Source organism: Manacus vitellinus, unplaced genomic scaffold, assembly GCF_001715985.3.
Source record: "Manacus vitellinus isolate BGI_N305 unplaced genomic scaffold, ASM171598v3 scaffold_2_pilon, whole genome shotgun sequence".
Lineage (NCBI taxonomy): Eukaryota > Metazoa > Chordata > Aves > Passeriformes > Pipridae > Manacus > Manacus vitellinus.
This window is the reverse complement of record NW_021940208.1, coordinates 10,314,241-10,341,118: the sequence shown is the minus strand read 5'-3', so window position 1 is coordinate 10,341,118 and position 26,878 is coordinate 10,314,241. Positions and strand designations below refer to the sequence as shown.

The following is a 26,878-nucleotide window of genomic DNA, read 5'->3' as shown; positions in this document are numbered from 1 at the left end:
GGTAAATTTCCATTTAACTTCCAATTTAACCTGAAGCTACTCGTAACAACTTCCTGTACCCAGTCATTCAAAAATTCATTTTCCTTCAAAAACATTCCACTATCCCCTATACAATCTAGTTCTCATTTTCAACTGAGACAAATATTTACATCACAACAATTTCACTTTTGTAATCAGAGATTACCTCAAAATCCTTGAGATTGCCTCACATTTTCCCTGCGTTCTCCCGTGCAATTAATTTCACTTCCAAGAAGTGGCAAAAGCTTGAATGATTCCCTAATAATACATGTTTTTTACTAACCCTCAGTAAATATACTTCAATACATTTTTTTTTTTTAGTCAGACAGCAACAGAAAATTGGCTTCTTGTCAGTCAGGTCAGTTCTGAACAACTACCTGTAGGACAGCATTCAAGGAATCCAATTTTGCTACAAGGAATCACAATGTAAGCTACGAGATCACCACAGCACCTATGTCTTTACTCCAAGGCTTTCAGAAGAAAACCAGTACAGTACTTCAGATGGAATGGTAATGTTGCTTTAACTTGAATTTAGCTAGACCACCTTCAGCACTGATTTCTTTGTTGACAAAGTCCATGTAGCATCTGCCAGTTTCCACTGAGCCTTAGCTTTCTATCTTTGGGGTCAAAGAGTATTGATTCCAGTGCTAACTAGAATTCCAAAGTTGAAACCAACTCAGTGTTAATACTTGGCCACTTTTTGTTGCAAATATCTTAGGTACCAGCTATCTTAAGTTTTGTGCTTGGTAACTCAGATCAGACAAATGTAAAAAATCTTGGAGTTCCAATATAACAAAAAAAGTCTGTTCTAAAAGGTCAAATAGTGGTATCCCTGAAGTCTCAGTTTCTGGTAGAAAATAAGATGCTAAAAATGATTAAATTTGGACATGGAATTTTTTTAGAGAGCAAGTTTCCCTCTTCCTATAAGAGAAAGCTGCCCTATCACAGTTTTAAGAAAGGGCTTAGTATTTGAGAATTAATAAGGAGTTTAATAGGGACAGTAAATGCTGAAATTCAAATCACATCAGATAATCATGTACAAAATTCTAAAACAGAGCTATCAATCATAGAATCATAGAACAGTTTGGGTTGGAAGGGACCATGAGCAGCAACATCTTCCACTAGACCAGTCTGCTCAAAGCCCCATCCAATCTGGCCTTGAACACTTGAACAGGGATGAGGCACACAAGTTGTCTGGGCAATGAGTTCCAGTGCCTCACCACCCTTACAGCAAAGAATTTCTTCCTAATATCTAATCTAAAAGTACCCTCTTTTAGTTGGAAGCCATTCCCCCTTGTCCTATCACTACATGCCCTTGTAATAAGTCCCTCTCCAGCTCTCTTGTAGGCCAGACTAATAAATGGCCAGTCTAATCTATAAAAACTAACAGCTTAGTTAGAAATAATTGTGGAGGTTTAAAATTTTAAATGTCTCTCAACAATTCTTCCATTTTGTACTGGGATTTTTTTTTCCTTTCACTACACAGGATCATTTCTCAACTTGAAAGTATCATTTGACATGATTCACAAGCCTAAAAATGTGGTTTCAGTTAAAACTCATAATTTGAAAAAGAAACAGTATAGTTTCATCCAAATACATAACAATATGAACACTATTTTTTGGTATAACAGATCTAAAAGATGTAAATTTATTTTACCTCCAAAAGAGAATCCTCAAGCTTAGCTAGCTGTATCTTCTTATCTTCTTCCTGTTGTAACAGTTTTGTCTTCTGCTCTTCCAAATCAGGTTTTTCATGTTGAATAGTTAAAGCCAAAAGCTAAAAACAAAGAAGATTATTCAGCAGGATAAGAAACACTCTAATATTTCAAAATATGTATTCATTAGTTATATAGCACAATATATACTCATTCATCATATAGAACATATACTGAAAGTATATATTGTGAAAGAATCTACTTGAAAGTAGATTTCTGAGGGTTTACTCAGTTCCAGCAGACATCGAATAGCTTTAAATCTATGTACATATCCAGCATATCCTGTAGTGGTCAGGATAATCCAGGAACTACTGTGAATCATGCCTTGAGTATAACAGCAGATGCAAGCCAGGTGAGATACTCCAGAGCATCTCAAGGAGGCTCTGGATGACTTTATTGAGGACACTCATTCACAATGTTTCATGCTTAGACCTAAACCTTTGCAACTCAATCTGAATTACATGCATGTTTAAATGACTGGCAGTCTTCACTTTTGCATGTATTGTTATCAGATATGTATTTCCTACATCAGGTGACGTAGGAAAGCACAAACTGGAAAGAATGGCAGCAAATTTCTTTCCAGCATGCCTACCAATCAAACCTCTCTCCTCCTAACAGAGAGAAAACAAAGTTTGTTCTTCTGCATTTCCAGTTCAAAAGGGGGTCAATTTTCATGGTTACATTGCTTGATGTCAATTCCCTACCTCCAGTGGAAGGAGGAAATCGATACAGATATCTGTGCTTCACATTTTGAATTGCATCTTATCAACATCTTACCTACACCCTATTCTAAGCCTCGTTAGTGTGGAAAAACTTGTTTCATACCAAATAAAGAGGGGGTTTATTTCCCTTAATTTCCCTTTTTTTTTCTCTTTCTTCCATTTGAATGTTACATTTTGCTTCCTAAACCTTACAGAGAAAACCTCAAAAGCTACTAGCATTTTGGAGGAAGTAAAATATACAGTGTTTCGATTTCACTACGTTTTTCCTGTACACAAAATTTTGATGGTACAGAATAGCATTATTCTGCAAGTAGGACACTAGAGAGCTGCAACAGAAATGTTTCCATGGTACCATAAATGTATCCTGAACAAAAAGCAGAGGCTTAGCAATTAATCTGTTGCAACTGAAGCACAAGACAATTTTAATTTTCTCTGTTGAACTCACTACTTGGTTCCAAAGTGCATAAAAACAAGATTTTTAAATTTAAATTTTGTTTTAGCTTTGATTTTACTATTTATATTTGTGAGCTAAAAAAAAACACCTCCATGACCATTAACACAAACTGCACCATAGGGCTTCTTCCAGACACTGGATGCATCTATGCATGTGCACTATACATATACACTATTTTTATTCTAAATGCCTACCTGTCCTCTTAGGCCACTTGCTGTTGTGGTAAAGTTTACTTCTGTAACAATAGAAGAAGCATCAGGTGGAATGAAGGGATTGGGGTTTCTTGTTGACAGAAAAAGACGGAACTCTTCATTATAATCTATCATTTTTTCACCTATTTGTATAGCATAACGGGGTCCTGTAAATAATAAGCAGACGTTATATGCACTCTGACTGGAACATTGTAAAACCATCATCAAGAAACATCATTGTAAAATAATGGTATTTGTGTAATACTTTATGACGATGAGATGTAAGTGAATTTTAGAAGATTTATTTATAAACTTTTTTGAAAGGAATACAAATTTAAAAAATTCAAGGAACATATCCTAATCTGCGTTGTTAGAGAAAAAAAGGAATAAGATAGCACTAGTATAGGACAGCTAAATAGCGAGAATATTTAATACACCTGAGTAGTTTAATGACCCTTACCCATCACATAAAGACTAAATGGCAAAAGATACAATTGAAGTAAAAGTAATATTAACGAATCTTTGAAATCTTCAAACCATGAACAGGAGACATAAATACACAGAAGATCCACTGGAGAATCCCCCTTACGTGTAAGAAACCTGTCATAATTTAAACATATTCACTTACATTTCCACAACTGTATACCACTCTAGCAAAACATACTAGCCATAATTATATATTTGATAATTAAAATGGTTCAACATTTTCTGAATATGATCCAAACTCATTAGATTTCATCTTTGGATCTGTTACATTTATTTGTAGAAGGTTGATGTTGCTGTATAATCATAATTCTATTAAAATGTTACTTTCTATGATAATTGTTATAGAGCAAGTCCATGAAACTAAACATGTTGGGATATCTAGATATTAGATTGAAAAAAAAAATATTACATCAAGAAATGTCTCATAAATTTGTCTTATTATAAACACATTTAATTTAATCATAATATGAAAGAAACAATTTATTAAATAATTGATGTCATGGTTTCAATCTGTTTATACTCCTAATATTTCTCAATATGCTTGTCACAGAATAAAATTACATGTATGGCCCCTCACCATCCCTCTCCAACCCCAGATTTCCATTCTAGCAGGGTTAGAAAAGAATAGACTCAAACAATCATATGATTAGAATAAGACTTTGCCTCCTGATACTGAAAAAGAAATAAGAACAGAATTATAAGATGAAAAGTTAACAAGTGAAAATTCCCATTCCAGAAAAATTTCCAAGATGGCATAGTTAGGTGCTTCTCTATTTTTAGCACTGGTTGTACATCAGAAATATAAATCTCTTGCTAAAACACTGGTAGAGATGAAAATCACATATCAATTTTGCTTCTATGCCAAGGATCACAATAAATTTCAGGACTCTGTTGTAAAAATGTCAAACAGAAAATGGAAGCTGTACAAAGACGAATTTATTGCAGTATATATATTCACATTTTTCTTAATGTTTCATTCCAAGTAATGAAGAGATGTACAGTCATCACAAGCAAAATAATGCAGATAGGCTCCTACCTCCACATTTTGACAAAGAGAAGGAGTGTGTGCTTGCTTGTAAAGTGACAGAAAAGATTCAAACAGTGACCCATTCTCCTTTTCAAATAACAGCTCCCTAGACTGGACCTGCACAGACTTAGCATTAACACAGCCCATTAACAAGTAAATAGGATGTCTGAGTGTTATAAGCAATTTCCCTGAATAAATGACTATATTTGAACTTAATCTACTTTCTCCACAGTTTTGCAGACATATTCATCTCTCAATTTGATTTCTTGAATAAAATCAATTAAGATGCCTGCAATACTGTATCTCTCCTTTCCAAAATTCAGCAGAAACTGGAGGGGCAAAAAAAATTTGTAACGATGTTCTACCTAACCCCCCACAGAACCCTGAAGTCACCACTTTGCTGGTACTCTTTTACTGAGAATAAACAAGCAGGTACATCTGTAAAGGAAGAATGATTTAAAGTAACTTCCTTTTCACTAAACAGACCTTTCTGATATTGGAGATAAATGTATATAAGAATCCTATTACATTTGCTTTAATTAATAATAAGTACATTAAATGTACTTACATTTAAAGCATTACTGTTACCTCATGCATTATTAGATCTCAATGGTTGATGAAACAACAACAAAAAAAGTCTTGAGCTTTTTTCAGTAGCCAAAGGTCATACTGTAAATTACATGCATAGGCTGTGGTACATGCTGAGGAATTACAACTTGAGGCAGAAATATAATTACAAAGGATAATGTAAAACTATTATAATTACAGTAACTTAGACAGTATTTAAAACAGATATTGCTGTATTTTTTAATCCACCCAGTTCTTGTGATTTAATCTGAAAACATGTAATATAATTCAACAAAATTCATGCTAAGATACTTATATAATTGCTATTTATTTTTGCTAAACTTTCAACACGAATTTTCATATCAGTTGTTATTAAAGCAACTAAATCCAAAGAAGTTTTATATAGAGTTATATAGAGTACATTATCTGTCCAAAGCAGAGATACTGCATAACAAATGCTGGGGGGTTTCCCTTTCATTACATCAGTTAAGGGACACCTTTCACCAAATTCCACCATTTTGCTGATATCTACAACCCTCCTCATTCCAAAGGCACATCAGGGACAGACCTGTGTGCCTTCTTTAGTTTCAGACAACTGAAAGAGAAACAGCAACACCAATATTCTAAAACTCTGATTTCTAATTGCACAGCCAGCTGTGTCACTTCTGGTCTATTTAAGGCCCAACTTTCCAAGTAAAACTATGCATTTGAAATTATCACTAGAAATTAACTTTAAATTCTGAAGGGTTGATAAAAACACTTTATTCTAAATCCAGTTAAAAACTCTCTAAATACATTTCAGTATTTCTCCACTTACTAAACAAGAACATATTTCCAACATATTTTTTGCACTAAAATGTTAGCAACAGATTATTACTAAAGACGTAAAAAATTGCACAATACTGAAGTTTTCAGAAAAATCAAGTTTTACATCCCATATGGATGTAAACTACAAAAGCTTTGAGGAAGCATTTGTAAAGATCTTGGTCATTTACCTTGAGCAATGAGATCTTTTCTTAGCAATGGGTAAAGTACAGGCTCCACTCCATCCATTTCCTGTATAATAAGTGTTTTCCCAAATCTCACTGCCAGCTCCAGAGTAGTTACGAAGTTGGTGTCCTGGGCAAATAAATATAAATTCCTCCGATTCATTTTTTTTTTTTGAAAAACATAAACACCTCAGAATGAGTAGGAAGGCATTATAACAAGTAGTCTAAATCTAAAAATCCATAGTACAGCTGAAAAATTCTATTACAGGCATCAAATGATATTTCAGGTTTAGCCACAAGTGTTTAGTTCAAATAAATTTGATCTACTCAGATACTGACATAAAGAAAACCTATTTAATATGCCTAGATCTTCAAGTGCTGCACCAGAAAAGAGCAGGTCTACCATCATTTCTGTTAGGTGTACCTAGAAGTCCTGGCCAGTTAACACACTTCAAATGTTAGTATGTAGCTATATCTGAAAACTGAATCAAGATCTACAGACAGGATTCACATTGGTATTAAGAAGTCTAAATGCAGTCTTTTGCTGTAGGTGTTTAAACATGTTTTTGGTGTTTAAGATTACATTAGTCAATGCAGACAACAGAGTCTAAAAGGTAATCAGGCTAATCAGCTGGTAGGAGAAACAATCAATTACCCAAAGATACTACCATCACAGACAATCTTCAAGGCCTGCAAGAGCAGCAGGGTTCTGTGCAAGACCTACATTCTGCTGAAGCAATAACTTTAGGCCAGGTGGGGTTCAATAAGGGACTTCTGAACAGCACTAGATGCCTGCCTATGTGTGTACAACCAAGCCACACATCACCACCCACAAAAACAGTTACAGGTAGACAATAAATTTTAGGTACCTTAGTCTAAAACTGAAATCAAACTTACTCTTTCCAATGTAGATAATACAACACAAAAATCATAGGGAGTAAGTGTACACATACTCCTGAAATCTAGTGAACTGCCAAGAATACAAAAGACCTCTCTATTTACAAATCTGTTATTATCTTGCTCTCAGTAGAAAATATGATATCCTTGGAGAGGGCGGCACAAAGAGGCAAACTTTGTAGAAGTAATACCAGATGTTGACCCTCTAATTTTCAGTACTTTGATCTCATCCTTGAGTAAACAAATTTTCATGAGAAGTTATAGGCTTCATAGAATACAGCCACATTTTTGGTGTTTGCTACCACACCCCTTTAAAAACTGCTCTCTAAAGTCTGGAATAGAGAAAGCTCAAGCAAAACAGAATTGTAAGACCAAGAGTAAATACTGCACCTGTTGGTTAATAACTTCCAAACGTGATTCCTTCAAATGTGTCTTCAACCATTCAGTAGCCCGGAAAGAAGGGTCTATCAAAAACGGGCAAACTTTACTCTAGGGTGAAAAAAATATACATGTGTATTTACTAAAATCTATTTTGTTTAAGAATAAAATTGGAGTCCTTTATTATTTTACCAAATGTACAGCATAAATATTTTAAAATCTTTTTTTCATTAACAAACTGCTTAGAGAAATAGAGTAGGAATTTTATGTCTTTTATGTTATTTCTTAAAAAAAAAGCATGCAATCCAAAATTCTCAGGTGTTCGTCCTGCTGAAGTTAGGTCATTCTTCACCTTCTCTATAAACAGGAGTCTATTCAGTGACTATAATCTACAGCTTTTGTTATTCACAACTGCTTTTAAACTTAGAAGAAGAGGTATTAGTTTTCCTTCTTCTTCCTCTAGTGGGCAAAGGTACAGTACTTCTTGTTTTAGACCTCAATGCATTTTAGAAAAAAATCAGGAATACAAGTATTTTGCAGGCATAAAGCTACAATGAACTCTCTCCAGTACATTCATATGTCTCTTGTGCTGAAGATCATACAACTGGTATAGGATTCCAGGTGTAGCCTTCCTAGTGCCGAGATCAACTCCCTTGACCTGTTCCCAATACTTTGCTTAAAGCTGTCCAGGATACGATTGGCCGTCTTCTTGGAAGGGGGCCATTACTGGCTCATGTACAACCTGGTGTCCACCAGGACCCCCAGGGCCTTTTTTTGCAAATATGCTTTGCAGCTGGGTGGTTCCCAGCACATGTTGGTACATGAGGTTGTTATTCTCCAGAAGCAGGACTGTGCAATTCCCCTTGTTGAACTTCACAAAGTTCCGGTCAGCCCATTTCTCCAGTCCATCAAGGACCTCTGGGCAGCAGCTTGACCTTCTGCTGTATCATAGACTCAATCACAGAATGGCTGGGTTGGAAAGCCCTTAAATATCATCTAGTTCCAAGCCCCTGCCACAGGCAGAGATGCCACCCACTAGAACAGGTTCCCAGGGCCCCATCCAATCTGGCCTTGAGCACTTCCAGGGATGGGGCTTCCACAGCTTCTCTGAGCAACCTGTTCCAGTGCCTCACTACTCTCTAAGTAAAGCAGATCTAAAAGCTAATCTAAATCTCTCATCTTTTAGTTTATAACCTTTCCCCCTTGTCCTATCTGCCCATATAAAAACTTGTTCTCCCTCGTTTTTATAAGTCCCTTTAAAGTATTGAAAGGCTGTAATGAGGTCTCTCCAGAGCCTTCTCTTCCCCAAGCTGAACAACGCCAGCTCTGTCAGCCTGTCTCTATAGCAGAGGAGTGCCAGCCCTCTGATTATCTTGGTATATCAGCCATATCTCCCAGTTTTGTGTCAGCAAACTTGCTGAAGGTTTAAACAGATATTTTCAACAATTCTCTAGTTGAGTCTGATAGATAAATGCTTCCAAGCTGTGGGGCTTTTTTTAGAGTTCCAGTATTCCAAACTGAGTAATTGCACAGATCTCAAACTGAAAGACAGAGAAACATGGACAATATTCAAGAATCAAAAGATGATGAATACAAAAGCTTGTGAACTATACTGTAGACCACCTTGGTAAAATATCACGTCCAATTTCAGCTTTATAAGGATGCTGAAAAAAACTGTACACAAAGAAAATTTTTTAACTAAGGGAGCACTTCATAAAGCTCTTTATACACTGAGATTTTTAAGAGTTCAATCTATTCAACTAAGGAAAATAATGAAAATAAGATCTTATTATAGCACATAAGTGGTTTTAAGGGTATAAGACAGTATTTACAGAAAACCTTTTTAATCAAACTGAGAAAGGATCTACTATTGATCTACCATCAAGACGATAAAGCAAGATAAATTTTAATTAAAAAAAGGTTGCAATTGATTTGAGAGAATCATCAATAATCTAAGCAAATCACCTGTAGTAAATGCAGATTCTCTTCATGCCATTAAATACTTACTTGCTAGGAGATCTAATAAATGACTACAATATCATGTACATAATCACGCAATATTATGTATTATATATCTATACATAATTATATGATAAAACTGAATCTTTTCCCACTTCTTTTCTCAAGTATTATTAGCAATATATATATAGGTTTCAAAAGGTATCTGTATATAGCCTTTCCTTTTTCTGAGAAAAGAGTATTAGAAATTATATGTCAAAGTCAACATACATGGGACATAATCTTCCACTGATTCTATCACTTTAAGCTGGAATAGACTGATATGGAAGAAAACTGTAAAAGCAAAAAGGAAAACGTGTTTTCTTTAACTGTTTTTTTGTTTGTACTACAGAATACCCAGTGTACATAAGTATTTATTTCTCTGTGTGTGTGTGTTCTGTGATGCCAGCAAATAACACAAATGAAGTAATTCAAAATTCCAGGTAGATGTCACGTTACTGAAATTTGTAGGAATTTAAATACTTCCAAGACAAGATAAAAAAAGCAAATTTACCTGCAAGATGACAAGAGCATTTTCTATTGAAAGATCATCTGAAGGCAAACCTTCACTTTTCCAAACTAATTCCTCGCTTTCTGTACATAGGAACCGCCGTAAATCAAACTCTGATAAATGAAAGAGTGCAACTTTGTGTCAGCATTTATAGTCTGCATAATTATAAAGCATTTACCGCTCTGTATACAGCAGAGACTCTGTCTAACAGAGTGCAGGTCTGTAGATTTCCCTTTAATCTATTATTTTATTGCTTGAACCTATTACTAATAACTAGCTGATGTCATAATAATATTTAATTAAATTATTAATGCAGAAATAAAAATGCTTGCTGAAAAAGCAGATGCATTCAAAACGCATTGGCAAATTTACAATAGTTCATGTGAATACATTCATTTTTGTAAATTCTTCTTTTTAAGCAAATTCTACAAAAATAAAATTATTTATAAGTTTTTATAATCTTAATAATTTAATAGAATAAGCCTAAGAAATAGCCTGTCTGTATAAAAAAGTATTTGTTGAGTAAGAAAACATCATCACTTTTCATTTGGAAACATGAAGACAATTGAAACTGCTCATTAGAACTCATTGGTATTTCTCACTTCCTCAATCAAGCTTAATTACTTACACACAGATACTGACAGACACACACAAGAAATTACTTTCAAGGCCTGCTGATTTGGTCCATTCATCCAAGCTGGTTTTCCTCTGATCCTCAGGAGCAGCAGAAAGGTATGTAATAAATGCAGCTGCTAACTGAGCTCTTTTAGGCAATGTAGCCAGTTCATCTGTTATCTCTGACACCTTAAAAAAAAAAGTGAAGACTGTATAGGTGTTTTGCAAACAAAAGCTATGTTAATATGTCTCATCAGTTATTAAAAAGTCATAATTAAATTTGCCTGCCATTGGGAATACAGTTGAGACAATCTCTCTGCTTGCATTTCAGGTATCTCTATCTAGCTAACCCACAGCAACACAGACAAGAAATTATGGGAAAAATTCTTTTTAGCCTTGGGCTAGGGCATGGACAGATATTTCTGAGAATGTAGCTGCTAAAAATCTATGAATTTCAGTTCAATTTATAAGCAAATGAATAAAAAGTATCATAGTAAGAAAAATAAGAAATATGTGATCCCAGTCACAGTCAGGTAGTAAGTATGTATATAATATGTAAACAGATACTAAATACTATATGTAACTATTACATTTACTGTTATTCGCTGCACACTTACATGATAAAATACATTTATCATATATCTTCAAATAATTTAGCTGCACTACATCACCTCTGTTTTGAAATGCTCCAGTATCTTGGAGAAAAAGATAGCATATCGAAATACTATATGACTGCCATAATTGGTTTCAAAGTATTGTCTTTCTTTTTTTTTTGCTATAATCAAACTGACATCAAATAAAAGCTGATGCACAAACAAAAAAAGCAACTTTTCATTGCTTCCTCTTTACTTTAAAGAGAGACAAATACTGCCTTTTCACTGTCCGCAACATGGGATACTTCTTAACTAATCTATCTGTCAGTTTAGTCTACAGCATATCATTAACAGATAGTCTGAACTTTCTAATGATGAGGGTAATGCATCAGGGTGAAAAACTGGAGGAATTACTTTTAGAAGCATTTAGACTCTGGGGTTCAAATACATCCAATCCTTACTATAGCAGATGAAATAGCTGTAAAGCTACTTTCAAAGGAAAATCTTCTATTTTTTTCCTTCATACTGGTCAACCTACAAAAAGGATTCATCTAACCTTAACTTTGGTTCTTCAAAATGCAGGCACTTAGTCTACTTGTTTAGGCTTTTTTTAGTATCAGTGGAGAGACAGGACCATGTATCTCTGCATGGAGATTTTTTCCACTTTAAAATACACAAGAAAACTAGAGATTGCTTTCTGGAGGTGACAGCTATTTTCAGCTTGTATATATCTCGAGATTTTCCTTTTTGTTTCAGACCAAAGAGGAGCCTACGTGTCCAAAGACTTGCCAGTTTCTCTCAAATATTTCATTTGAGCAAATAAAATATGCTTACTTTCCCTACTCAGAAGAGCCTAAAACATTTAAGTGAAGACTTCAAAAGCAACAAAATATTTTGGGTAGATCTACATTTGCATTTCCGGCATCGATGCCATAAAAGAATATATGTTTTAAGACTGTGATTGTTTAATGTTTTCCCAAAAACTGTCCCTTTTGATTGGATCTCAGCTTGGAGGGTCCCACTGCTGACATGTTCAGCCATCATAACAATTACATTATTGTGATTGAAAACCATCACAGAATGTTGTATGTTCTGTATTAAATACTGAGGGATTTTTTACACATTCTGTAGCAAGGTGATATAACTTGTATGGTGAAGTAAAAATAAGTTTCAGAAGGAAGAAAAGCTTTAATTTCTAATGAGAAATCAAATAAATGTACACTGGGAGACATGCAGAATGGCAATAACTCACATTTTCCAAACAGTGCAAAAATTGTATTTTCAAATTATCAGCTATAAGATATATTTATGAAAATTTTCGCTAACCTGAGTGCTCCATCTTTTGTGTTCCCTATCGAGTTGATTTATTAGTTCCTCTGCAGCTTTTAATGTTTTCTGAGCTTTACTTAGTTCTGCTTCAAGTTTTGCTGCTTCTGTTGTTCTACTCTGGAACCTGTAAAACAAATACTCTTTGTAATTACTATCATGAACTACTAAACTTATGAACAGTTAGTTTCAAGGCAGTTTAATTGACTGAATTTGTAATGAATTCCTCCATATTGTTAATGAAGAACACAACTACAGTTCTTTTTTGTACCTTCTGCTTTTAATTGGCAGATGAACTTGTTAGACTTTTAACTAAAAAAATTTAGATAGATACACAGGCGAGACTTAAAAATACATTTGAAATACAGATCATAATGTCTGAAAATCATTCCTTCTTTTACTTAAACAGCTTGACTTGATTTTAGGGACTGTGTAAAGTTTTGTTTGGCACCTAGTCAGGAAAATAGCAGGCTCAATGCCATACTGTACATTTGTAACTATTTGGTAAATTTGATATTTGAAATTTTTAAAAAAGAATATTGCTAATTTGCATGAATGACTCCAGTTCAACGCACAGTAGTCTACTTTGTAAACTAATATGTAGTAAGAACATGACCTAAAAAACAGGCAAGGATTAGGTATTATTTTGTAATGCTCAATATCTAAATAGTTTGATTAATATTTAAAATAATTAATGCATTTAATAATCGACCAGTTTAAAGTAATATATTTAACTGTAATCTGTAGTATATAAATAATTTAAGAAATCACTCTATAGCTGAATGACAAGAATCTCCCTTTTTTTTTTTGCAGACTACAAAACATGACTTTTAGTAATATGTACGTATGTCAGATTATAAAGTATGTTCTATACTAAGTACATACTAAAACCATCAAACTAAAAAACTTAGATTAAACTGAATTTGAAGAAAGTATAAAAGTTCACCAGACCTATTTTTATACTGTGACTGTGAGTCATGTACTTGAAGAGATGCCAAGAAAAAAGGAGATAGCTAACTAGTTGTCAAAAAGTAGGCCAGCCTAAGAGAAATAGAACTGCCTTTATTCAAGCTGTGATCAGTAGAAGTTTTGTATAGGCATATTCCCAAAATTCTAAGGAGTCATTGAAGTCTTATGTGATTTAGAAGGTTAGAAACAATACTGCTTACCATTGACATCAATGGCTACAATAAAGGTTACCAACACCATCAGTAGTGAGAAGCAGGTACTTTTAAGGAGCATTTATTTCATCTGATCAAGAAGATGAGCTGTATTCTAACAGTATTTATCTCCACTGAGTGTATAGATAGACACTTAGACTATCTATCTAAGCACCACTAATTGGGATGTAAATATCTTGCAGAACAGGAAGCTACATTTGGTTAGATAAATGTCATTATTCATAATGTAAAATAGTCTATGTTTGTATTTATATCTTGAAATAAACAAACCCAACTTACTTATCTTTCAGTTCCAATACTTTCTGACCAACAGAGTTCAGAAGACCCTCTAACTTCTTTTCTCTGTCTTCAGTTTTCTTGAGATTACTACAAAAAGGTAACATTTATTTTAAGACCATGGGTAAAAAAGAGTGAATAAAACAGCAAAGTAGTTTACATAGAGGTAGTTCAGAGACAGCTCTTCCTTTTGTTTTACATTAAAAAAAATATATTTTCATACAAAAAAGCTTTGAGTACTTCTCATCACATAGCTTTAAAAATGGAAATCAAACACCCTATTCTTAAAAGATCAGAACAAGTTGTTCCAATACAGAATTTTAAAACCTGGCAAAACAATCAGTACAGATTCCTAAGGTTATGGATGGTCATAAGACCATGTCTTATCTTTTTGATCCCAAAAAGAACCTGATTATGCTTGGTACATGACTGAAAATAGAGGAACCATACATCTCATAAAATAGCATGGGTTTTACTGAGAGACTACACTTTAAGCATATCTGTGATGCTCATTTCTCCCTGACACTATTCAGCTGGACAGGTAACTCATGATTGTACAAAAAACAACCAAGGTATAGCTTCCAGGAAGAAGAAAATATTGCGCACTTACTTTTCTGTATCAGCAGGAACATTTTATTACCTACAGATGAGGTATAATTTCTTTTATCTTTTTTTTTAATAAACTTCAATCCACACAGAATCACAGAATGGTTGGTGTTGGAAAGCACCTCTGGAGATGATCTAATCCAAACCCCTGCTAAAGCTGGTTCACCCAGAGCAGGTTGCACAGTATCATGTCCAGGCACGTTTTGAATATCTTCAGAGGAGACTTCACAACCTTTCTGGGCAGCCTGTTCCGGTGCTCTGCCACCCTCTAAGAAGTTATTCCTCATATTCAGATTCCTTCTTGAGGGTTTTAGTTTTGCCTACCATCATTGGTATTAAAAGTACTTGTTTTGTAATAGGGTCTAACTTACGCTTCCAAGCCAGCCTTCTCTTTTTCCAAAGGCTGAATTCGTTCTAGGACATGGGAATACTGGATGTTGGCATTCACCCAAGCTGCTAATGGAGCAGCTGCAGCACTGGCTCGTTTAGCATTCTGAAAAATTCAGTAACAGTTAGAAGAAAGTCCTTGAAGTATAATGCAGAAAAGATAAATACTGCAACAGATTTACTAGTTACCAACCTAAATATGCCAATTAGCCTGCTCTTCTACTGAACTAATCCTTTAAATTGTTACTAAGAGATTATATTGTAGGCCAGCGATCTGCATAAAAAAACATAGTGGGTATCTTTAGAACTACGTAGCTTCACTGAAATTAAGAAGTTTTAAATTAATGCATGATTTATTAGACTCTTACTGTTACAAGGAGGCCAGAATAAGCCAGTTACTATTGCTTGGTAGAGGACTCGATTCCATAATGTCTTCTCATCCCACAGCTCCCCACTCACCAACCAATTCTCATGGTTAGAGGTAGCATGCAACAGAGTAATCTCTGTTACACCTTTATCTCTAACAAAATCTGCAAGCAGAATTCATCACTTTTTCTCTAATTTAAGCTCATTCTAAAAATTATGTTGGCAAATCAGACAACCACGACTTTTTTATTCTTTTTGGGGTTTTTTTAGTCTTTTACATTTTATGTAATGCAATCAGGAATTACCTTTGGATCAAAAGATGCTCTATTTTTAGAAAGAAGTTCTTCAACACTCTCTCGTATTTCTCTTGGAATATTACGGGCGTCAAAGGATTCTATGTCCTCCCTTATGCTTCTTTTGGCCAAGAAACTGTAAAAAGAATTAAATAACTAAGTAAAGAAGAAACAAATATTAAAAAGATTATTTCTGTATGAAACCAAATAATTCTGAACATGCATTATTCCTGAATATAAATGAAAGTAGTTCATCTTAAAAAGTTTAAAGTTTAAATAAAATCCTCACCTCTTCATGCTCACCCATGATGTATCAAAAATCCCCATCAGCCGCAGAACTCCCTCTAATATGTCTCTGATTATGTCAGGGGGCATCCGTAGTGACCGGATTTCTAACAAAGACTCTGGCTTTATATTTCCAACAGCTAATTTAGCTTCACTAACCAGTGGCTTGAAATATAAAAACACATTATAAAGAGGGATGGGGATACAAAAAAATGAACATCTGTCATTTCAGTTTTCATACAATTTCTTGTTCTTTTTAAATACTTTATTACATAACCAACTATCACTGATGCATATTCAAGTTTACAAGTTATTAAAAAATTGTCACATGTTTACTAAGTGATAATAAATATATTTCCCCATAAAACAGCATATTATAATCCTGACATACCCTAGCTTTTCATTCAGCACTGAAATTCATAAACATTACATAGATATTAGTGTCAATCATGTTTGTTCTTTCGTTACTTAGAAGTTCATTGTGATACAGGTATCTTTTAATAATTATGCTAATTACTATTTATAGGCATGAGTGAGGATCTCTGTGTAAACACACACAGAACTACAGGTCACAAAAGCTTTCTATTTCCAGTAGCTAAACAAATCCAGATAGCCTTTGCCCTTATCAACAAATAGAATGATAAGAGAAGTTAAAGATTATTATTTAAAAACTGTGCACACCTTACAGATCTTTCATATTTATCAAAGGTCACAAAATGGGTGTAGTCCTGCAGTTCTATGTCACTTTCAATACAAGGATATAATTCCTTAGCAACTATAATATTTAAAAGGAAAAACAAAAAGTTGCTGTAGTTTTCCCTTATGCTTCAGTATAAACTTAAAATGGATGGGATGAAAAATAGAGACTAAAAGCAATGACTGTACACACATAACATGCAAGAAATCTGATGCTCAACAAAGAATCACAATACACTGAGTTGTAAGGGACCCACAAAGATCATCAAGTCCAACTCCTGACCCTGTACAGGACCATCCCCAAGAGCCACACCATGTGCCTGAGAATATCATCCAAATGCTTCTGCCAGGCTTGGGGCTGTGACCACTTCCCTGGGGAGCCTGTTTCAGCACGCAACTATCTGTAAGGTCTCTTGAACAAGCAGTTTGCTGGAGGGCCATTAGGATATATAATTTTCAGAATTTAGTAATAATTGGAAATTATCTCTCATTAAATTACTTCCATTCAGATGAGACTACCAAACCCTATGACATTACCAGTTTGATCAAGGCAAAGTAATGTGGTTGGTCTATATAAGACATGAGTAATTGAAAAATATTCCATAAAATCAGCAGAACTCAGCTGTAGACCATAGCAGCATAGAAATAGCAAGTGGTTGGTAAGATTTGGCTTGAAAATTCTTTCTCTAATTAATATCTAAGAGAACACAAATGCCAAAATGACAACCTAAATTTGGCAAATAGAATACTGTTTCCTAATGCAAGAAGTTTTAATATCAAAATAATTTAGAGCAAAATTTAAGAATTGCAAGGATAAATTTTGCAAAACCATTGTGCACAGCAGGACTTGAGTAACTCAGATAAAATCAGACTGCAAATTATTACTTTTTCTTATCAGCTCTTACCTGAACCTCTTTTAGTTCATCTTCAATTTTTCTTTTTCTTTCTTCTATTTCTGCAGCCTCTTCTGCTATTCGTTGTTTAATTTTTTCCATTTCTGCTTTTTGCTCACTAGCACTCTGCAAAAAAATACCTTCAGCTTGCAAATTTACACAGATTTTATTCCCTTAGGTCTCATTTCTTTTAGTCTTCATTATAATAATTTGCACAATACCAATTACAGTAAAATATCTGAGTCTACTTGATACTAGATGGGCAGACTAGGTAAATAAACTTTATAGAATAAGTATCATTTGCTTTTACTGTGTCACCTTTCTTTACCACAGACCAGAATCTGTACCTCTATTTTTGAGAGGCTCATTATGATCTTTTTTCTCTTTGCCTCTGATTTTCCATTCCTTACCAACATGTCAGTCTTCCTCTAAAAGGATGAGTGACAGCCTCCATAACATTCTCACTACATTTGAAAGTACTGCCGTGTTGTCACTGTCTTTACAGCTGCTCCCATATCTATTTCAATTTCTTTTACAACACCATTAAAACTCTATTTTTCTATCATATTCATTAAAGCAGCAGTTGTGTTGGAACTACAGCCTAATAGTCTAAAAGTACTAATCATAGAATGGTTTCTTTACTTAAATTTTTTACCAATCTGTCTGTAAGGATACGTATGTCCTACATGCATATTGTAAGTTGTTTGGGTTTACATCTCTTCTTTTTTCTGGATTTGTACTGTGCCTACCACACAGCAGACAGTAGCTATTAGCTATCTCCAATCCTAAGCCAATCCTAAAAACTTCAGTACAACAATTAATACCTAGTGTATTAAACAACAATAAAAATGTCTTTTATCATTGAGGATAAATGTATAAAATGCATAAAAGACTAACATTCTAAGTTCAGTACTTAAAAAATAAAAGTCAAAAAAGCCCAGTTTATGTTTTTCTGATATATAATACATTATTATCACCAGTAATTGTCAAGCTGAGTTGCAGCAGAAGGTAATGGATGCATATAAGCACAGAAAACCTTAAGATAATAATAATTCTCTGAGCACTTAACCCAAGCTGTAGATCAGCATGTCATTGAAGATTACATTCAAATACATAAAACATTAGCTACATGAAACTAGATTAGACATTTCATGCAAATGAACATGTACTGAATGATTGCTCTGAATAAGAAAACCTTAAAATTCAGTTGTAGGTCAAAAGCCTTGCTCTGAAAGGAGATTAAAAGAGTCTCTATGTATTAGAGCACTATCTCTTACATAAACTAGAACATTTGAAGTGACATTAAAATGTTAGAGGGCACCTATACTTTATGCTAATCTAAATAATCAAAATTCTACTGTAATTTTTCTGATGTCAGTGGGACCATCATGTTTCATTGCTTTTGACCTACTCTTTGATTATGTCCTACAATGTAATATGTGCTACCCACATAACCTGTAACTCTTCTAGATAACAACAGACACAGATTCAAAACTGACATCAGTGAACACACCAGGGTAATCATCATTATTCAAATTCATGTACAGTAGGCAGATAGAGCCTAAAAGTACTAAAAACTGCCAAAAGCAAAAGACATAAAAATGGAAGCAATATACTTTCAAAGCACTGTGAACCAAATGGTTTAAAAGACCAGGCATTTACTTTACTGCATACAGAGAATGTCTTTTGCATTGAACTTCCAACCAATCAAAGTCAGTAACAAAAAAAACCCAGTGCAGTGACAGCAGATTCATTACATCTTAACCTACGTTTATGATTCCAGGAAGTATCAATGTGGAAACCTATTGTTTGTGCAATTATTTTACTTGACTGAGAAAACATTACTAAAGAAAGTACAGAATACTGAAAAAAAGGTCTACCTCTCAGCTGAAGAATAAAAATTCAAGGAATGATGAACATGGAGGTATTATTTAATCTTCTCTGAGGTTAAATTCTGAGGACCAGACCTCATGAAATACACGCTTTCTAAGGGTTCACAAATTTAATTCCTGGTATTTGTTACTTAAAATAGTGCTACCTGTACATATTTTATTGAAAGTTCCTATCTGTGATAAACATAAAACGCATCAGCTTGAATTTATGAAGTTCTAGGAAAACTTTCAGATAGACTAAACTACAGCAGTAAACACTACTCAGCTGCAAAACTTGCACTGATCTCTTCCTGTTTGATCAGTTCAAACATGATTTAAGTTATAGAATCCTCTGTCCTGTTGCAACCTTATTCAAGCCTCAGGGCTCATGTCTTCCCTTAGGCAAATTCTTGCAAAAGCATATTTTGTAACACTTGAAGAGATTACAAAGCACAGGCAGTTATGGACACCAAAAACAAAAAAGAATTGTTTTGGTTTTGGGGGGTTTTTTCCACTTTTGATGTGATTGTATATACCACCTGCATAGACACTGTAATTTCTTGAAGAGCAGAATCAGCTTCATCCTGCTTTGTTTTGAGTAAAATGCTTTGCTCTCCAGCTTTTCTGTTCAGTTCATCAACCAGAGCTTTAGCTTCATTCAGCTTTGAAACGCCTGCCTATAAAAGTTTTAAACAAGCAGATATTTAGCAGTGAATATTTAGTAGATTTAAATGAAGGTTTGTTACAAATAGTATGGACAAATTAAGAGTGATGTAGACTACTATTCTATTTTTTTTTAATTATTGTTCCACATTTTCTTGATATTATTTACATTTTGTTGGTATTATTTAACCTAAGAATGAGATCTGACACTTTAAGATGTGTCACTGTAAGATGTATTACTATATCAAAAAGACGATAAGAAAATTCTCAAACTAACAAACTTTTAACAAAACAGTACCTAGCACATAATCTATTTCTCAATAATTCAATAGAATTTAAGTTAACTGATATTAACTCATTGTAACTATATCTCCCTTAAAAACAAATCTATAAAAATTCAACAAATTGAAACAAAATAGATTAGCTTACTTCTACATATTTGTACACTCTAAAGAACACAGATGTACGTTAAACAAAGTCTCTATTATGCTTAAGATTAACTATTTTCTTTAATCACACTTTCTACCTTATTTACTTTATATTAATTATATAATAGAATTATTTCAAGGTATATTTGAAAAAAAAATACCTGGAAGATGTATTGACTGAGGATACACATCTCTAATTTTCATGAAAATTATTACTTTTATTTAAACAGAGTATTTAACAAGTAAATGAGTGCTTGTCACAAACAAACCAGTTACATTCTAAATATACTCAAAAAAAAGCAATTTCTATTGCTACAAATTTAAATCTTCTTAAATTGCATACTACAGTGATGGAAAAATATTGGCAGACAGAGTAAAAATAGAGTAGAATACAAGGCAAGGAAGTAATTTGGTTTTGACAGATGCTTTAAGAAAAAAATACAGATTTGTAAGTGCGGTTTCAGAATATCAGCACGGGTGACTGAGAAAAGGAGCTGAAAGGGACAGGAGAAAGGCAAAGACAAAAGTTGTCCTAAAGGACGACACAGATCTTTCCAGAAATATACTGGAGGAAGGGAACTAAATAGGATTGGAAAGATAACAAATGGGTTTCAAAAATAAGATGTTATACAAAACAGGAGTAAAGTGACACCTGTGCATTTGGTCCAGAACTGTCCACAGGTCTGATGTGTGCCAAAGGAATTCAAAATCATTCCAAAACACAAAAGGAAAGACAATCACAACAAAAGGAATCTTGGTCAAAGCTACACAAGAACACCATGAGGTTAAAGATAAGTCTGTCAAACTAGGATGCGAAAATCCTACAAAGCAGGAAGTTATTCTCAAGATATAAAGAAAGGGATGGAATATGGAGCTACACAGAGAACATTTATACAAGCAGAGGCAGGACTTAAATTGATGGAAAGATGATGGGTTTTTAGCAACACAATTCCAATACACATGGGTGAAAAAGTTTACAGTGCTTTCAAGTACTTTTTACTCTGCCACAAAACATACCCAGTCTCATACATTCCTGAGGAAAACTATTACCAAAATAAGAAAAACACTTTTCTCCCTTTCAGGCATTTCAACAGACAAGTGCATTAGGATTCATGATATTTCTCTCCTGAAATCACAGTGTGAGTATATGCCAATAGAGGACACATCACGCAACCATGTTAGCAGCTACAGCCCAATAATACTCAAGACATTTCCAAATATGGGAGTATTTTGAAAAGCCATATGTTAAAAGTGTTTTAAACACATACCTGCAAGTGGTTCTGCCTTTTTATTAGCTCTCTTCTTTTACTGTTATTGATGGTACTGTATACACGAAGGAATGTCATATACCTGCTAGGCGTTGCTCCGTATATTTTACATGATTCATGGATTGCCAGAAATGACTTCAGAAAATCAGAATCACCTGTACAACATCATTTGTTACACAGATAATATTATACTCAATTTTATCTCACATTGAAATAACTAAGGAAGAGCAATAGAATGTTTTTTGAGATATGAATTAAGAGCATCCAAAAATATCACAAAGACCATACTTTTTTTAAAGTTCTGTCACAGAAACAACATGCAACTACATTTGAAATGCATATTTCTCAGAAAAAAATATACTGAAATTGTTTGATGTTTGAAAAAGCTGGAAGCCTGGGCTCCTCTCTCAACACACACACACACACACACAGTCCCACACCCCCATACACACACCCCCCACACAGATCCCCACCCACACACCCCACACGGTGGTTCTGACCCAATAATTACTGATCTGGTATCTAACATTGAGTAAGTGTTTAATAATGAGTAATAGTAACTAGTGTGTCTACCCAAATATTACCTGAATGTTTTTTCTTAACTTCCTTATGTGATTTTCCGGTCTTTTCTTGTTCATCTGAATCACAGAGAAGCATTTCAGGTATCTAAAAAAAAGCCACGATTTTCTTCATGAAAATGACGAACAATGACAATCTGAGTTAAAATTAAAAAAACTCAAACCAACCTTAAATCCAGCTTCTCATTTGGAAAAACTGAAAATGATATATTTACTCAGAACAAGGAATTTACAGAATATTTATAGGATTAGAAAGATAAATTCTGCCTTTCCATGTCACTGACAACTTCTCGCTCTCTCAAGCAGAGGAAATTTTGCTGGCCATATAAATGACCAAGTAGTTCTCAGAGGACTCTTACAATAGCACAAATGTCAAAGATTCAAAAATATACAATTCAAGAGGAAATCAGACAGTCTTAATCCACATTCTGTATATGTACATATTACCCATTAACTGACCTTCACTGAGATCACTCAGAGACGGGGGAACAGGATGATGGCAACAGTGCTGTTTATGTTTGTGCTTAGGGTTTTTGTTTGTGTTGTTCTGTGTGAGAATCACATGTATATATGTGCTGTATATGTGTTTGTGTGTGTGCCTACTGAGAATACATGCTCAGCTTCATCACTGGTTCACCTTGGGGCCATAATGCTGTGGCACTCTTGCCCCTATCAGGGTACTGCATTTGGTAATCTCAACATACAGAAGTAATACATGCTTCTCAAACTCACACTGTGAACATCCTGAAATAAACAGATTTTAAATCTAAAAAGAACACACTGATGCTGTTCCATCAAGCAAAACACTTAGTAAAGGTTCAAGAACATAAGGTTTACAGTGCAATCTTAGATCTATAGCATTTCATATACACCTAACAAATCTATTTTAAAACTAACTGTCTAACATACTAGTAAAAACAGATATCATCAGCCCAGTTGGTGTGGTGGGTTGACCCTGGCTGGATGCCAGGTACCCATCAGAGCTTGACTATCACTCACTCCCCTCCTCAGCTGGACAGGAGAGGGAAAATACATTATGAAAGGCTCATGGGTCAAGCTAACAACATGAAGAGATCAGTCACTGATTACTGCAATGGGCAAAACAGCCTTGACTTGGGGAAATTAGTTTAATTTATTATCAGACAAATAAGAGTAGGGTAAAGAGAAATAACTAAATTTCAAAACACCTTCCCCCCAGCAGCGCAGGGAGATGGGGAATGGCTGCTGCAGTCAGCTCATCACACACTGACTCTGCCCCTCCTCCCTCCTCAGCGCAGGACTCCTCACACTCCTCCGCTAGTCCAGCATGAGGTCCAAAATGCTCCATCAGGAGTCCCCTGAAGGGTCACAAGTCCTTCCAGCAAATCTGTTCCAGCATGGGCTCCTCTCTCCACAGATCTACAGGTCCTGCCAGGAGCCTGCTTCAGCACGGTATTCCTCTGGCGTCACAGCCTCTTTCAGTTGTTTCCACCAGCTTCAGTGTGGAGTTCTGGATGGGCTGTAGGGGGATCTCTGCTCCACTGTGGACCTCCGTGGGCTGCAGGTGGACAGCCTGCCTCACCATGGTCTGCATGACAGGCTGGAGAGGAACCTCAGCTCCAGTGCCTCGAGACCTTGGAGTCTGCAGGGCTGTTTCTCTCACCTATTCTCACTTTCTCACTCCTCTCTCTGGCTGCAGTTGCTCCTGTGCAGTAACTTCTTTCCCCTTCTTAAATGCTATCCCAGAGATGCTACCACCATTGCTGATGAGCCCAACCCTGGCCAGCAGCGGGTCTGTCCTGGAGCTAGCTGGCATCAGCTCTGTCAGACACAGGGGAAGCTTCTGGCAGATTCTCACTGAAGCCACCCCTGCAGCTCCCACCACTATCAAAAGCTCACAACACAGACCTGATACAATTGGCTTTACCTTTTTGCTTGCAGTCTATTTTTATTTTGTTCTTAAATGCTGTGTTTGACCAGAGTCATAGTTGTCAGCATGTTGTTCAAGTCAGCACACAAAGAGAACAAAACATAATGTTGGTAAAATAATAATGCTAATAATATTTAAGTGTTCTGAGGAATTTTCTGTCTTTTTAAAACTTCACAAATCAATTAAATAAGCACAGTGACAATTATTCCTTCACAACTTTAAATATCTTTATCTTATTTACCAAAGCTCCATTATTTTTGGAGATACTAGTTTAAATAAGTCACAATTAATGCAATTTACCTTTTTCATACTGTCTTCTGACCAGGTTTCCATCCACAAAACCTGACATTTCTTATACAGTGCTGGATTACTTTCACAGTTTACTGTGAAATTTAAATTAGTAGGATCCATTATCAAGACAACATGCAGATTTTGTTGGATCCCTAAGAAAAAGTAACATATTAAATTTTTAGTACATAATAATCTGACTACACGATGGTAATTTTATTGCAAATACAACATAATTTAGTGTCCTTCAAATACTTATCACATGGTAATTTCTGGGGAAAAAAGAGCCTATAATATCAGATCACACTAGGACAGGAATGCTTATAAATAAAACTTAATTTATTATCATGGATTCTAATTATGTATATTACAGTGTATGTTTTAATTTTGAAGAGCTGACAGTATTTAAATAGATATCACTAGTTCTCATTCCAATTCATATAGACCAACAGAACCAATTAGAAGAGTAGTTTCAGGGCCTGAAACTTTGACTGTAAACATTTATATTCTTTCAGTCATATTATTTGATTTATTTGTAAACTATTTAATCTTCTTGTTGGTCTAAGGAAGAAGAAAAATAATTAAGAAACCTACCCGTAAACTTGCTGATTACTCAGAATCCAAAGTGATTTGTAGGTATAATAGGCAAATATAATATATATATATATGGTACTAGATATATATAAGCTATACAAACCAGAAAACAATGGGAACAAAACCTTTCTTCCTTCTAATTACTTTCAACAGCAGATTTCATAACATTTGTAAAACATTCATAAATACAAAATTTCAGATAGAAGAACAAATTTTAAAGTGAGGGTTCTGTGCCCTCAAATATCACAATGTTATCATTATTCCTATCTGGTATTCAATAATTAACTGAAAGTTAAACCCGCACACAATAGAAGGACCATGTTAGAAATCATTTGTCCACTACTATACCACTTCCTACACTTCGTAATAAATTATAACATAATTCTGTTGACATACGGTATGTGAAATAGTTGAAAATTGGTCCTGTAAATCCATCTTGTGAGGCTTGATCCTTCAGAGGAGATAGTAATGGGTCTAATTCTTCTGTTTTATATAGCCCAGGAACTTCTCCTATTTCAAGAATGAATTTACGTCAGATAAAATACACTATAATTCTTTAAATTCCCTTGAAGGATTCCCTTGAATCCTCTCTATAGAGATTTTGATTATGGCAGTATTCACCTCCATACTTCCATGAGTATCATCCCATGCACTTCATCATTCTTTTCATGATGAAGTGAAAACAACAAACCAAATTTGTGATTCTATTTAACAGTCTACTTTGTTCATACTGCTGAAATGTATTTCAAAAGCTCATTCAAATCTACCCCAAAACAATACTGCATAGATGCTGACCCAATACTGCATAGAAAACAAATCAAACCAGACTTTGTCATATACCAGGACACAGTAATGTGAAAGTGAGTAGTTGTTTAGATCCTCAGACACAGAGATTAAACAGTGGATGACAAAAATCTGATACTGTAAGGAGATTTGTGGTTGCACCTGAAAGACAGGAAAATCTGGTGCTCTTATCAATCAGCTCTTAAACTACTGCAGATCAAAAAAAGCATTTAGCAAGTTAGACTCAGTCCTTCAATGATCTCTCTGATCCAGGAATAAAGCTGGACAGCAAAATAAAGTCACTTTTGTTATTATTATTTATCATCTCACTCCTTTCAGAAAAGTGAGCTTTGCTGGTGTTCATTTCAGTAAAGGACTCAACCTATATAATCTAGTAAAGCATTGGAACACTTCTCACTTTTGAATTTTATTATAAATCAGAAGCTGTAGAGTAGAATGCATTCTCATTTTGTTGTTATACTATAATAAAGAACTCCCTTGAAACAAGTTAGAGGAACTGAAAGCACCTGTACTATCGGGTAGGTTAAAGGACAGCTAAGTGAACTTTGAGTCACGTTCTCATGTACAAGCACTCTACCTAAAACAACATAGCAAGGTAACTAACCTGTCTGATAGAGATATAAAGTCAGAAAACATCATCTTATTCTGCCCCATTAGCTAACCCTGTTCAGTAAAACTAGAACCATTAATCTTCTTGGACTTGCCTCACCTGATGACAGTAAACTGTTGATCATCTCCAGGAATGCGGAATGAACCAACTGATAGTCTTCGAGCAGCAATACCACCTGTTGTGCTTCAATGCCTGCAAGCTCCATCACCTAGAAGCAGAAAAGACATTTAAATCTCAGGGTATGGAACACATGTATTGTTCAATAGGTAATAATTATCATAGAATACCCTGAATTGGAAGGGACCAACAAGGATCTTAATCTTTCCTTGATTATATATGACATAGATATTTTCTCCACAAAAGATTTCTAGGTGATTCAGTTATATGAGATATCA

The 26,878-nt window shown here is 34.7% G+C and overlaps 1 protein-coding gene across 1 annotated transcript in view; it reads right to left on the bottom strand.

Moving 5' to 3' along the window:
• The window catches only part of DYNC2H1 (dynein cytoplasmic 2 heavy chain 1), a 157,511-nt gene that overhangs the window by 84,082 nt on the left and 46,551 nt on the right, over positions 1-26,878 (bottom strand). Inside the window, exons 50-67 of the mRNA XM_018071346.3 lie at positions 26,583-26,691; positions 25,466-25,579; positions 24,488-24,630; positions 22,285-22,366; positions 21,701-21,855; positions 19,881-20,018; positions 17,483-17,596; positions 15,886-16,046; positions 15,609-15,732; positions 14,922-15,043; positions 13,948-14,034; positions 12,488-12,614; positions 10,616-10,757; positions 9,957-10,066; positions 7,457-7,555; positions 6,176-6,299; positions 3,104-3,267; positions 1,676-1,795 (exon numbers count right to left, since the gene is read on the bottom strand). Coding sequence (XP_017926835.2) covers positions 1,676-1,795; positions 3,104-3,267; positions 6,176-6,299; positions 7,457-7,555; positions 9,957-10,066; positions 10,616-10,757; positions 12,488-12,614; positions 13,948-14,034; positions 14,922-15,043; positions 15,609-15,732; positions 15,886-16,046; positions 17,483-17,596; positions 19,881-20,018; positions 21,701-21,855; positions 22,285-22,366; positions 24,488-24,630; positions 25,466-25,579; positions 26,583-26,691 — 2,235 coding nt within the window. The remainder of the gene's footprint in view (positions 1-1,675; positions 1,796-3,103; positions 3,268-6,175; positions 6,300-7,456; positions 7,556-9,956; positions 10,067-10,615; positions 10,758-12,487; positions 12,615-13,947; positions 14,035-14,921; positions 15,044-15,608; positions 15,733-15,885; positions 16,047-17,482; positions 17,597-19,880; positions 20,019-21,700; positions 21,856-22,284; positions 22,367-24,487; positions 24,631-25,465; positions 25,580-26,582; positions 26,692-26,878) is intronic.